Source organism: Coloeus monedula (genome assembly GCF_965178545.1).
Source record: "Coloeus monedula genome assembly, chromosome: 6".
Taxonomy (NCBI): domain Eukaryota; kingdom Metazoa; phylum Chordata; class Aves; order Passeriformes; family Corvidae; genus Coloeus; species Coloeus monedula.
The window spans coordinates 53,999,710-54,013,542 of NC_138786.1; the positions used below are offsets into that span (position 1 = coordinate 53,999,710).

The 13,833-nt window shown below is 36.6% G+C and overlaps 1 protein-coding gene across 1 annotated transcript in view; it reads left to right on the forward strand.

Annotated features, from left to right (window-relative positions):
* PPP2R5C (protein phosphatase 2 regulatory subunit B'gamma) overlaps positions 1-13,833 on the forward strand; it is a 79,868-nt gene that overhangs the window by 45,552 nt on the left and 20,483 nt on the right. The window contains exons 4-7 of the mRNA XM_082283577.1: positions 4,205-4,404; positions 11,713-11,823; positions 12,441-12,533; positions 12,629-12,759. Coding sequence (XP_082139703.1) covers positions 4,205-4,404; positions 11,713-11,823; positions 12,441-12,533; positions 12,629-12,759 — 535 coding nt within the window. The remainder of the gene's footprint in view (positions 1-4,204; positions 4,405-11,712; positions 11,824-12,440; positions 12,534-12,628; positions 12,760-13,833) is intronic.

Below are 13,833 nucleotides of genomic sequence, written 5' to 3' on the forward strand. Positions count from 1 at the left end.
GACATGACCTAAAACTTGAAATTATACCTTTATTTTGGTTCCAATCTGTACTAGAAATCAGCTGTTTTATGTGAAAGCTCTGGGTCACCCACTTACCCTGACTTGCCTTTTGTCCTCCATTCAAGAACTATTACATTATACTGTTGTCACAAAAAAATGGGCTTCAATGAAAAAGGTAGGGAATGGATCTATCATCAGTGCCCAGTGATGTCACAATTACAACACAAACCTAAAAATATAATTTTTAGATTTGAAGGAACATAAAAAATATAATTGAGAAAACAGTAAGATTTCTACAGTCCTACAAGGCAAAAATATTTGTGTGTCATATAATACTGAACATAAGCTGAGGCACTGAAAACATGAACTTCAGTGTTCTCTGGTTTATTTTTAGTCTCACTAATTTTCTTTAAAACCAGAAAAAAATTGTTTTAATATGAAGACAGGGAACATCTTGATTGGTTAGAATATTAGCAGTGTTTTAGTTCTTTAGCTAGTCTGTACATTACAAAAGAAAAGGTGGAGGTGGTAGCTGCTGGGTGCAAACCGATGCCACATCCTGGCTGAGAATCACATGAGGTCTAGGACAGCTACCGGTGTGAGGTCTGTTTGCAGTGAACTCACACAATAGGAGTTGCTGAAGACATGCCTGAAGCTTCCAAGGAATCTGTTTCCGTACAGAGTTCAGTGTTGGAATTTCAGCTTTTCCGGCTAATTTATTGTGTTCTGCTAAGGCACTTGGTAGCTGAGTATCTGATCTTTACCTTGCTGTTTCAAACTGAAATGTGGACTGAAAGTGCTGCCTTTCAGAGTGAGATACTGGTCTAGTTAATCTGATAATAAAAGCACAGCTAGTATCAGTTGTAAAGTGGAAAGTAACTTATTTTATACTCATCAGTATATAGACGAGTCTGGCAAGGCCACAGACTAAGATGATGTTGAAAATTTTAAGCAGAATAGCTATTTCTATATTGATACTGTTAAACAGAAGGGGCAGAACTTGGATATCTCTAGGTTGTGTAACTTGATCCAACAGTTATCCTGTGATTGTAAGCAAAAAAACTCTGAAAAACCCAATCAAGACAAAAAGCTGATCTCTCTGGCCCAGAGACTTACCTTGTTCTCATAATACCTACCATCTTTTTGATACTTTTTCCAGTGTATATTTCTCCCTTACAAAAGGGACAGTAGGATAAATGATGCAGGCTTAGGCATAAAACATGCCGTAACAAATTTCTGTAAAGCTGTGTCAGGAACTGATGGACATTCAATCCAAATATAAGACTGACCTTCTTTGGGATTATGAAAAAATGTTCTTCTGTTCCAGTGGAAGACCAGAAATAGTACTCATTTAAGGTATGAGGACTGATAGGGATAAGTGTTTGGAGTGAATAAAAAGTCTGAAGATTATTCTACTGCTACTGTTTAGACGCAAGTCCTGTGAAAATTATGTAAATAGTTGGCACCAGTTGGGGGAAGGAAGCAGAATATATGGGGGTTTGGTTTGGTTTGGTTGGATTTGGAGTGATGGTGTTTGGGGTTTTTTTTAAAAAACATTGCTCGGTGAATAGCTCTAAGTATCAGTTCTGGTGTAATTTTAAGGAGTAGCTTCTGAATAATTATAACTTTCCCACGGTCACTGGGGAATGGAGCACCAGAGTTGCACAAGTAGGGAATTTTTTTCCTTAATGTCAATGTCTTGGGGTGACTTTATGATGTGTATCCCCTATCGCTTCCCCATGCCCAGAAAACAATTTTGTGCCTTTCTGTGCCTTTAAACTGAGCCTGAGAGGGGGGAGAGACAAAACCGAGGGAACTTTGTAAGTGGTATGTTTTCATGTTTTCAAGGACACAGAGATAGCGAGGGCTCTGTGTTCAGCTGTGGCAGTGGAGCAAGAGTGGGGAAAGTGCCCTGCTTGCTTTTGGCCAGTTTTTTTCGGCTCCTTTTTCTTTCTCCGGAGAGAGACGGAGAGTTGAACTTTTGTTTTCCTGGGACTTTGTTTTATGCCAGTTAATGAAGCAAATGGAAGTGAGGGGTTATCGCTTAATTGAAGTGGAAGGCGATTTAGAGCATGCAGTTAACTGAAAGAGCGTAACCAGATAGCCCCTGGCACATGGCTGAGGATAAATGACTTGTTGGGTGTCCCAGAGTTGCTCTGCAGGTGTGCACACATGCTCTGCACAAAAATTATGGGCTACTCAAGTCAGCTTCTTAACCACTTTCTGCTTGGTGTCATGCTGAAATAATCCTTTCAAACCTTAAAAGTAGGGATGATCCTAGTTTCATGGCAACTACTCCAGACAAATACTAGAAGAGATGTGAGGTCCAGACACTTTAAAGCTGTGGATGAACGCTTCTAGAGGGGGTTGTGTCTCACCCAAATAAACAAAACACAGTTCATTAGGAATATGGTTCTCAGTCTATATAAAGTAGATCTCTCAAATAATGAGGATGACTGGGGTACTTAAAATAGTTAAGCCACTTCAGAATAAATGGCAAGGGAGTTGGCTTTCCTAGTTGAGGGTGTTTCTTGTCCCTCTTAGTTGTCAGTCTTTAACTTTCACTATTAGTGGTAATTACATCTTTAATGCTTCCTCTCCTTTAAAGTTTGTGTACTGTAATCACTGTAATTGTATGCCCATTACTTGTGTAATTATAGTCTGTACTTAGGCTTTGGATTTTGTGAAGTATGCATTCATAGCACAATATCCCTGAGTGTAACTGTTCTTAGGCTTCAGGTTGAACCATTTTCCATTTTTCAGTTAATTGGGAAAAGGTAATCACTCCAAGCACTTTGTATGTCTGAGACTTTTTACATTCATAAATTTGGCTGGCTTTCAGTATGCAAACTGCTCAATTAATTACTTTTTTGATATTTTCTTAGGAGAAATTATTCATTACTATAGGTTTTTAATTCAAATAAACAAAAGCATGGGTATTCAGATACCAAATTTGTCTGGCTTTGTTCACGGCACTGGACAGGAATTTTGGTTTATTTGTCAGAAAGTTGTTGCTCTGCATAAGGACACCTGTTATCTAGCACCTTCTTTCTATTTCTAGAATTCTTCACTGTCTCAGGTGTTTTGGTGACACTGAAGTCTAACTGGTTGTGGTTTCTTTCATGAACGCTACATTTTTATACTGTATGTTCTTCAGGGCTATTACTTTACAGAGTTTTTTTTACTGGAATTACTCTTCAGAGCAATTAGGTGCATGTAACTTTAAGAAAAATTGCCAGCTGTTTTAGACCAAATAAGTCTTCCAGGTTTATTATAACAAAAATACCTTTTAAAGCAACTTCTCTTTGAGAGAGAGGAGCTATTCCAGCTTTGTTATCATAAGAAGTTTTTCAGGCACTTACAAGGAGAGCAACTCATATTTAAACAACTGGACTGTTGTAGATATGTTGCACATTCAGTTAATTAGATTGTACATACATGTGCTTGTATTCAGTAATACCACTTGAAATACTTGGATGGTAGCTCTTGCTGCTTGTGTAAGAAAATGCTAGCATTTTATGATACTCTAAGGAAAAAGTCATCAACTGGAAGAAGTGGGAGTAAATTGCAGAACTATTTACAAAGTCAATCTAATCCTATTTTTAGCATGTTATTACTGTCTTAGCTAACAATAAAGAAGTCATTATGCAGAAACATAAAATGTGTTATGGTCTAAACTTAGGCAGGCTCTCTGTGGTGTATTCACATTTCATCTCTTAAACTTCGTGCTGTAGTCATGTGGCCATTTTAATTCCAGACGAGTTTTTGCTGCAGTCAAAACATGCTACTGCTTTCTTTACCTCTGGCCAGTTTTCTAGTATTTCCTAAATGTTTAAGTCCTCATACTGGAAGCTTTTGCATATATAATTTGTAATCTCACATATATCCATCATTTTAACAGCTCATGGGATTACTTAAGCAAAACACAAAGCACATGCCGGCATTTTTTCAAGTATGTATTTTTTCCATGCAGTCCCTGTTTCTGGCAAGGCCAAGTTATGCATCAGTGTTGCAGTTTTTTAAATCATCCTGACATGTACAGCATATTTCAGTGGGGTTCGTACGCAGGAAGTTGTGTGAGGATTTAGAAAGTTTGCTTGTAGTCTTAAGCACTCCTATACCTGTGTTTCACGAAGTAAAAATGGGGAGAGGAGTGAAATCCACTACCATATAATTTAAATATTGTATAATTTTCACTTTTCAGATGTTCCTCCAGCGGATCAAGAAAAGCTTTTTATCCAGAAGTTACGACAATGTTGTGTACTTTTTGACTTTGTTTCTGATCCACTAAGTGACCTAAAGTGGAAGGAAGTAAAACGAGCAGCTTTAAGTGAAATGGTAGAATATATCACACATAATCGCAATGTGATTACGGAACCTATTTACCCTGAAGTAGTACATATGGTAAGTGATTTAACAATGAGAACTTTATGTTTTATAATGCAATGTTGATTCTTCAGCTGTATCACTTTATCTTAAGAAATTTTGTTGAAATCTTCAGAAAAGATCAACTCTGTTTGCACATCTGCAAAAGAAAAAGAGGGCTTTGAAATTTTATTGCCAGGGTTGGTTTTTTTTCCTTGTAAGATAGAAACTAGACAAATATATGAAGCAGAATTAGATGATGGTTTAAGTTGGTAAAAATAAAATCTTGTATTTTAAAAAAAAAAAGTGTTTATTTTCTTCCCCATAAATCTTTTTTGGAATAGGTGTTTATAAAAATTGGGAGGGAAGTTAAAAAAGAATTATATATACATATATAGTTAAAAAAACATGTAAATTGTAAAACTGGAATTTTGAAAAATTGAAAGATTAGAATTAAGATCACCTGTGCAAGCTTGACACTTGTCCTGTTCAGTACCAGAGACTGACTTTATTCTGTGTTCAGAGGTGAGAATGAGAGTCAGACTTAATAAAGTACACAGGATGGCAGATGAGGTTTCTGCTGGAACAAGTTATGTGAACCATTCAGACCTCTATTGTTCCTCCCTTCTCACTATCCAAATCCTGTCTAGCTAGACCTAGCTTATGTTTCTGTTGTGTGCAAGGCCTCTCCAGAGGAGGCAGCCACGAAACTACAGCAGAGTCTTTCAGCTCTCAGCATGGTGGTGACCAGACACCAGTGGCCTGGAGTAGCAGTTGGCTCTGTAGCTGTTGTCTGCAAGACCCTGAGAACAGAAAGCATCTTTTGAGGTTCCTGACTAATAATCCTACAAGAAACTCTTGGCCATGTGTAACAGGATGGTTTTTTCCTAAGACTTCATAGCTTAGGGTGAATTTTCAGGGGGTTGAGAAAACAGTGCTTCTTTAACATAAATTCAAATTCAGTGGTCTGTCTGCAAATCAGAGACCTTGAAGCTGCTTCAGAGATTCTAAGGATTTATACTATGTAGGATGCTGCTTATGATGAAGACTGTTATCTAAATCAGCCCTAAGTGTTTACTGATACAGAAGTTATTTTCATGAGAACTTAATGATTATATGATAATTACACATAACTGGATGTCAAACATGTACCCAAAGCGTTGAGGATGGTTAATGTGGGATCACCACTTCCCCCATGTTTTGATAACTTATTTATCTATCTGGGGTTTTTTCTAATTGATTGCTTATTTTGGAATACTTGACACTGTTGAAAAGAGAGACATGAAAGAGAATAAGCTTGCTGAGACTTTTTTTGGATAAAATGGAGTTCATGATGAATTCTTGAATACCAATGTCAGACTTTGGTGTTTGCTCTGTGCAAGAATTCTTAACTGCCCATATTTTATCACTTGTGCTTTCTATGCCTGCATTATCTTCCTCCATCAAACAGTTATGGCCAGAGTACCTTTGGCTGAGGAGAATATATACTTCCTTTGCTTTCAGATGCAGCCCAATGGTAATCAAGTCTGCACTTTGCTCAGTTGAACAAATCTTGCAGCAGAATTTGGCTGCTATCTTGATTGCCACTGTTTTGCTGGTAGCATGCAGTGTCCAAAAATTACTTCCATGAATTTAAAATGCTTTTTGTGTGCAAGAATCTAAAGGGTGTGGGGTTTCCTTGCATTGGTTTTACACAGCACTATGAGAGACACTTGTCAGTAAAGGCACCTGGACTGGCATTTTGAGGTTAAGTTCAGATAGGTTTTTTCCTTTGATCATTTATTGAAATAACTATATTCTTTCTCCAGTAGTGTTACAATCTTTCCTTTAGGCATGTATGTGTAGATTGTCATTTACATTTGCTAAATTCTAGCCATATATCTTAGTCGATTGCAGCGATTTTAAGGAAAATTAATGTAATGTCTTCATGTACTTTAAAACTCTTCCAAGAAACAATGACAAGTTATGTGCTGCTAGTGCCACTGAATTATATTAATAAGGAATAGCATTTTCAGTAGAGTTATGAGGATTAAGAAATACTCAGATTTAAGAATGGTTCTCAGTTTGGAAAGTTTGTGGAATTGGCAGGGAAATTGGGGTTTTGCTATGCTATTCTGTCAAACTTCAGAACTTGAACATTACTTGTTTATGTACGTACATGTGTACATGCTAGATGTGTGTCTAAGTTCTGTTTGGTGTTATTAAATTATTATTTAGGCCAGTCACTTAGAGCAATGAATTTCACAGGTTATCCATTTAATAGAAATAAAATAATGTTTCTTTTTCCATAGCTTCAAACATTCTTTCTCTCTGACAAAAGAAACATCTACCTTATAATCTGATTCTTCTCTATTCTTTATAATTCTTAATGCTTGTGTCATGTCTATCCACTCCACTCTCCTTTTTTTTGTACTTTAAGTATCCTGGACTAAATTATAATAAGATCTTTTCTTTAAGCTATGTGTTCATCTAGTGGCTTAGCCAATAATTTAATGTTAAGCCTAAGTCTATTTATCAAAAGGTATGAGAAATTAATTTGTAAAATGGATTTAATGTTCTTCTTCAGAGTGCATTCAAGAGTGTTTTCTCTTTCTTCCTCAAAGAGCCAGCTGATATGTCCTTCAAATTCGTTTTATATTTCTAAGCAAAGATGTCATGAAAAAGGAAATGTTTTATTAGCTACAAGTTCCATTTCCTAGGTATAATACAGTTAAGTACCTCTTCGCAAAATTACAACATGTGTAGGCAAATGTCTGAGTAAATTTTGTAAATGTACATGATATATTTAGGGTTTTGTGATGACAAGCATCCTTTGCAGATTCTTACTTAGAAAAGAATATATGCTTTTTTTCCCTCGGCTTTTGAAGAAAGCACGGCTTTATGAGAATATTCTGTTGTGCACTAGCACAGGGGGTAGTACTACCTTTTTTTGGTACTATATATAGAAGCAGATCTAATTCTATTAAACAACTGAAGTGGTTTTCACTGCAACTTTTCATGCATTATTAAAACTACATACTCAGTTATACCCATGTGAGCTTGAGTTTTTTGGTGGTTTTTTGTTTGGTTGGTTTTTTTGGTTTTGTTTTTGAAGGGGCGTTGCAGGTGTGGTGTTTTCTCTCTTCAGTCTAGAATAAGAGGAATTGCTGTGAATAGAAGTGTGCTACTTGTTGCCCTATTAACTATTAGGTTGGCTTTCTTCATATGAATACATAAGGCACAGTCTTTCAGTTTATATGGCTGTTCATTCAAAGCTGTTCACGTCAGGCTTCACTCAGACTGCTCAGCAGAAGGGAGGAGAAAATGTGTAGTATCTCTGATGCCTACTTGCTTGAAAATATTCTCTTGTTGTATGAAGTGGGCCACGAGAAAAGCAGGGTTTGTGACTACCATTACAGCAAATGCCCCTGTACCGGTAAAAATGCAGGTTGTTTGCTTTTCCTTTTTTGTTCTCCCATCCTCCTATGTCCTTTGAAGTCGAGCGTTAGTGCTGACAGCACAGACAGAATTTTGGCACACTAGGCCGGTGTTCCTAAAGACTTTCATTTTGTAAGTTTGGGGGGGGGGGGGGGGGGGGGGGCTTGTGGAATTTTTGTCGTGGGGGGAGGAGCTGGGGAGGGAATGTTTTTCAGTTACGCTGTGTTCACTTATGTGGGAAATTTGCCTTAGAGGAAGTGAGGCTTTGCAAATTGTGTCTTGTCTGTTTGGTCAAAAGACTAAGAAGTTAGAAAAAAGATCAGCCATTTGATGGGTAAAGGACTCACTGATATTAATTCCTTGTAAATTTTCCTAAACCTCAGTGGCCTAATAGACAAGAGAGTTTCAGGTTTGTGCTTTCAATGCAAGATCCTGCAGCTTAATTTGAGCATATCTGTATTCTGTTGGTCAAGGATATAAAATGCAAAACAGATCACATCAGGCTTCACTGGTTCCATTTCTCTTTCCATTTGCTGTTTTCAAAAATACAAAATAGAAAACTTTGTTGCTAACACCTGATAAGACACAGATTTTCTTTTTTATAGTGAGAGCCTGAGTCTTTAAGAATTCTTTAGATAAGGTTATTCTTGCATTTTTTTTAACAGCCTTAGCAAGTTTTAAATTTCAAGTCTAGTCTTCCTGGTTTTTTTTTCTTGGAAACCCACTGAATATAGCAAATTTTCACTATACTTTTTAAACAAAGGTTAATCACTTGATGTCCATGCTTTTAAAAAGGGGAACATAAAGATATATCAGCTTTGCTTTTAATTCTCTGAAGTAGTAATTACTCTGACATGTCAGTCTTGGTGTGTACCACTTAAGTCTCAGTTGCTGGAATGAAGGAATATTAGGAAGAAAAACAGAGTGTCAGGATGACTTTTCCCTCATGGGAATATAACGTAAGCCTTGCAGATTTAGCTGATGCAGTTTGATACTGCCTCCCACTGTCTGCTCAGCCATCTGTCAGATGTGAGATGGCAGGACAGCACATACATATGCTCCTTGGCCCTGCCAGTTAATAGGTAATTTACAGCATTGTTTTAAACTGGGAACGGAGGTGTTAATGAAAAGAAGTCAGAATGTGAAGAGGGAAACATGGCATTGTTGCTTTTCCCAGAATCCCACCAAAGATGGGTGAAATGCATGCTTCTGCAAAGAAGCGTCTTTACACAGAGGCAACTTAGTCTGTCAGAGCTTTCTAGTAAATGTCATGTGATCAACAAAAGACCTTTGTTTGATGCTATTTAAAAAAAACCAAACCAACAACCAACAAAAAGAAGAAAACACCAGCTCAGTAAAACCTGAGAAAACAGTAAAAATGTGCATATGGCACATATGTTTATTATCTATGGTGGAATTTGAACATTAATAAAGACTGAAATTTTGTCATAAAGAATAGATTTCTGAATAGCTACATTGTAAGCAAATTCAAACTTGGGTTTAATTTTTTTTCCTTAAATTGATCTGTACTTGTTGAAAGCGTAGGAACCTTTCAACTGGTGCAAAAGAATGTTTTATTTATTTTATCCTCAAGTCATTAGTTCAGTGCAAGTGCCAGTGGAGGCATCTTTTATTCTCTAACTGGCCCTGGAGATCTCCTGTACTGGCATGTTTGCTGAGCCAAATACTGATTTTCTTGCAAAGGCTCTGTAAATGTTTCTGCTGTTCCTGGTGATGTAGCCTTCTGCAAATAATTTTCTTTATCCTGGCAAATCAGCTTCTCTGCCCTGTTGTCTCTTACTTGGCCAGACTTAGGAAATGTCTCCAGTTTTCTTCTAAATACCTGCAGAAAGACGCCTCCAATATGTTACAGCAATAGAATATCAATAACAATGTGTAAGTTGACTCTTGCCAGTACTTGTGGTGCATATCTAGGATGGAGCCTCACTGTGCCTTGTGCTGAAGCCCCATGCAGCCAGCTGCAGTTGATTTGATAAATCATTTTGGCACAGGATATAGCTCTCTGTTCAGTGTAGTCACCATTCTTACCATAAACGAATGTTTACCAAAATTTATTTTAAAATATCTTGGTATTTTTTAAGCACAAAATTCTGTTTATTCGAAAACAGAATTCACTTTAGTCTTGTAAGGAGAAACGGAATTGAACAGAATTTCTTTATGGAGCCTAATATGCCCAGTCATAATGAAGGGTCAGGACAATCCACCACTGTGGATTTGTTTTGACAGTCTTCTCCTTGCTTCTGCAGTGTGTTCAAGCTGCTGAGGGACTGGGGCATTTGTCTTAAAGGATCATTCTGAAGTAGCAGAGGGGATTTGGGACCATATACTAATTTGAATTGATCTCTGGTTTTTTTTGTTCTGTACAAAAATAAGATTAGATTGCTTGGTATTGGATTGATGATGAGTAAGCAAGAAAACAGAACAAGAAAGTCTGTTGAGCACACTTGCACTGCTAAACAGATGACCTTTTTCTACTTGCTCAGCAATTCGGTTGTGTCATATCAATGACTGCCTTACTGAGCATTCTGGATTGCAAGTGAAGTTAAGGAATTTGCCTCTTTTCAGTACTGACAGCCATAGCTGTCCTGCATATACAGATAAAGTCTTTCTCAGGTTTTCTTATTGGAGCTACACCCAAACCTTACACTTGCACAATAAACCCCCGACTTGAACACACAGTAAAGTTTTAATTAGCTCCTCAGGGTGTGAGAAGAACCATTTGTATCCCTAGCTAGCTATTCCGTTCTTACCCACAAGGAAGCCAGCTGGTTTTGCTACCTGTCCTTCCAGGTGGAGAATTTGGGATACTGCAGACCTTTTTAAAATCTTTGCACCATTCTAGGTAAGGTTACTCTTGCAAATGCATGTTAAATTTATTCCCAAAAAGTCATGTAAAATTTTTTTTGTTCAGCCAACAAGTTCTTTTTACTTGCGTTTGTGTTTATATGCATTGTATGAATTAATATAAATGTGATTATTTCAGATTATATATTTTTATTTTTAAAAAATCAAGTTACATGTGTTTAGTGATGAGGTGGTTTTGTCTAGAATAGGACCTCTTAGAAAAGTTTTCATTCCATGTGTCAGGGAATGGGGATTTGTTTACTTTTTTATGGACTTGTAAACTTTCCTCATGCTTAAAGGTTTTGTGAAGAGTGCTGCTTTGATTCCTGCATAGTATGAATTTGTATCTAGACAAGCACTTGGAAACACTAGAACACATGTGTATCAACAACTGGAAAAGCAGTTCATGTTTGTAGACTGGTCCGCTTTCATGGGGATGCTAAATGTTTTTCAGGGGGTTCAGAATTCAGACAGTGAAATATTGAAGGGATTAGGGTACGTATTTCTCTCCCATCAGTGCTCTGTAATGTCAGGTATACGGGCATGGTTTAAGAGAAATACCACTGGGGATGGTGGTATTGTGGAATTTGGTTTTGAAGTGTTCCCGTATGTGTGCAGCCACTTTGTGAAATGAAACTAATAATATTTTACAGAGAAGAACAGATGTGAATAATCTTTGATTTGCGTCTCTACTTCTGACTTATATTTTTGCAGGTTGCTGCAAGGTCTTATAAAGTGTGTATATATAAAAATGTTTGTGTAAACATTTTACGTACTTTTGCTTACATACATGTCTGTGTGTAGAGAGATCAGGACAGTATCCTCATAAAACACATCCTGACAATAGCTTTGTGCTTTAAAGAGTACTGTGCGGAAAAGTGTTCTCCAGGTTAGAAGTCTTTCAAACAGTTCCTCACTGTTTAAAATACTGCATTATATAGCTTGTATTTTTGCAAATGTTAATTAAAATAGTTCATGTAAAGAGTTCTTAGTCAAAACCATCTTTGAAATCATTTTATAGTCATTCACTTGTTTCAGAGTTCTTAAAGGCACATGTAATTTCAGTTTGCAGTTAATATGTTTCGAACATTACCACCATCTTCCAATCCAACGGGAGCAGAATTTGATCCAGAGGAGGATGAACCAACCTTAGAAGCTGCATGGCCTCATCTACAGGTACTTCATGGAGATTGAACGATCACAGTCTGTAACAGAATTTTGGCATTAAATTCATAGTTCTAAATTGTTTAGGTTATGTGTTTATCTCAAATCAATTACTTTTCTATGTAATTTTAAAAATGTGTTTCTTGAAATAAAACTGATAATCTTAAAAATAAAAAAAAATCAGTTGTTATCGGTTAAAGGCTCATTGTTTCTTGTGGTAGAGCTGTAACTGCTGAGATTTTAAATGAGCTTCTATTTGTCACTATGAATGCTTTGATCTGGCTCTGGCACAGCTTTAGCTTTCAGAGGCACCATGACAAACAGAGAAGAAGAGAGAATTCTTAGAACGTATACTTCTGGGCACGATAAATATTAGATTACTGTGTGTCATTTGAGTAAAGAGTAGTGATGGAGCTCAGCAGAATTTCAGGAGTTTAAAGAACCTCAAGTTCTTGTAATTTGTCAGGAGAGCAAGAGCAAAGCTTTTACTGTGTGTTACATAGATAAATATAGCTAAAAACGTTTTGCTGTTCTGAGCAACTAATTATCAGTTTTAGTAATGTGATGCTTATAAAGTGATTCTTGTTTAAAAGACTAATACTGGTTTTCTTGTTGTTTATTTTTTCCAGCTTGTTTATGAATTTTTCTTAAGGTTTTTAGAATCTCCAGATTTTCAACCTAATATAGCTAAGAAATATATTGATCAGAAGTTTGTATTACAGGTGAGGTAAAAAAAGAAATTATTTAACTGCAAGCTCTGAATTGTTTTTACAATGCATTGGATTCAGTTAAAGTCATCTTGTTTCCCTGTTTGCAGCTTTTAGAGCTCTTTGACAGTGAAGATCCTCGTGAAAGAGATTTTCTTAAAACAACTCTTCACAGAATATATGGGAAATTCTTAGGCTTAAGAGCTTACATCCGGAAACAAATTAATAATATATTTTATAGGTATGTCAACATCTTTGTATTATGGTGTGCATGTGATCAGGTATGCAATTAAAAGACCCCAAGACACTGCCAGCAATTTTTAAAATTCTTTGTATGTTTATATTCCATATTGCTACATCTAACAATAATTAATACCACTCTGGGAGATTGAGATTAGGGTAGTCTTGCACATGGTGTAAATCTGGCAGCTGAAATTTGAGTTAGTATATGATTTAGTGGGCGGTTTGATATCTTTGTGGAAGGCTTTTTTTTCTTACTGGGTAGTAGTGTTTGTATTACAATAGTGCCTTCATAAGGTGTAGTTCTTCATAATGCAGAAAGTGGGCTGAAATTGAATGACTGAGAGATCTGTAATTCGCTGGAAGGAACACATTTGCTTCCTCTTCTTTCCTCAGAATTGAGATGTACAGTTGAGTTGTTGTGAAGTTTTTGTTGATCACCATAGAATGAACTGTAGTATTATCACTAATACAAAAAAAAATGGAGATGAAAAATTAATCCCCTGTATTACCAAAGGTCTTTGGAAGTGTGTTTTTACTGCTTTTATGTCTAGTGTGAATGCAAGATTATGGTGCCTGTTTCAATTTTTTCATCTTGATATTCTTTGCTTTTCTACAAATAATTATGTTGTATGTCAGTTTTACACTCTTTCCATCATACTTCCCTTTTTCTCTAGCACTGTTTTCTTCCCAAAGTGAATGTGTGGTGCTTCCTCTTTAAGAAAATAGCAAAAAGCTGCCAGGCCCTCAGTGCCATCTCATGAATGGCACCCGGCAGTACCAGCTGTAGAGGGAGCTGATCTTCCCTGCCTATGGCAACAACTAAGCCTTTAGAAAATATACAGAGGAGCTACTTTAAAAAAATTAGTGAGTCTCTACTGTCTTGCAGTCAACTGTTCTTGACAGGACATGTGAAGAGCCAGTATATCCCAAGGAAAAAGTACAGGTGGATCTTAAAGATGCAGATTTTTTTTCCCCACACATGGATTTTATTAAATTAAATCCAAAATGCGTAATTTGGTCAAATATCCGAACCAGATGGTAAAACAGCATTGCAGTGCGTTATAGTGCACTT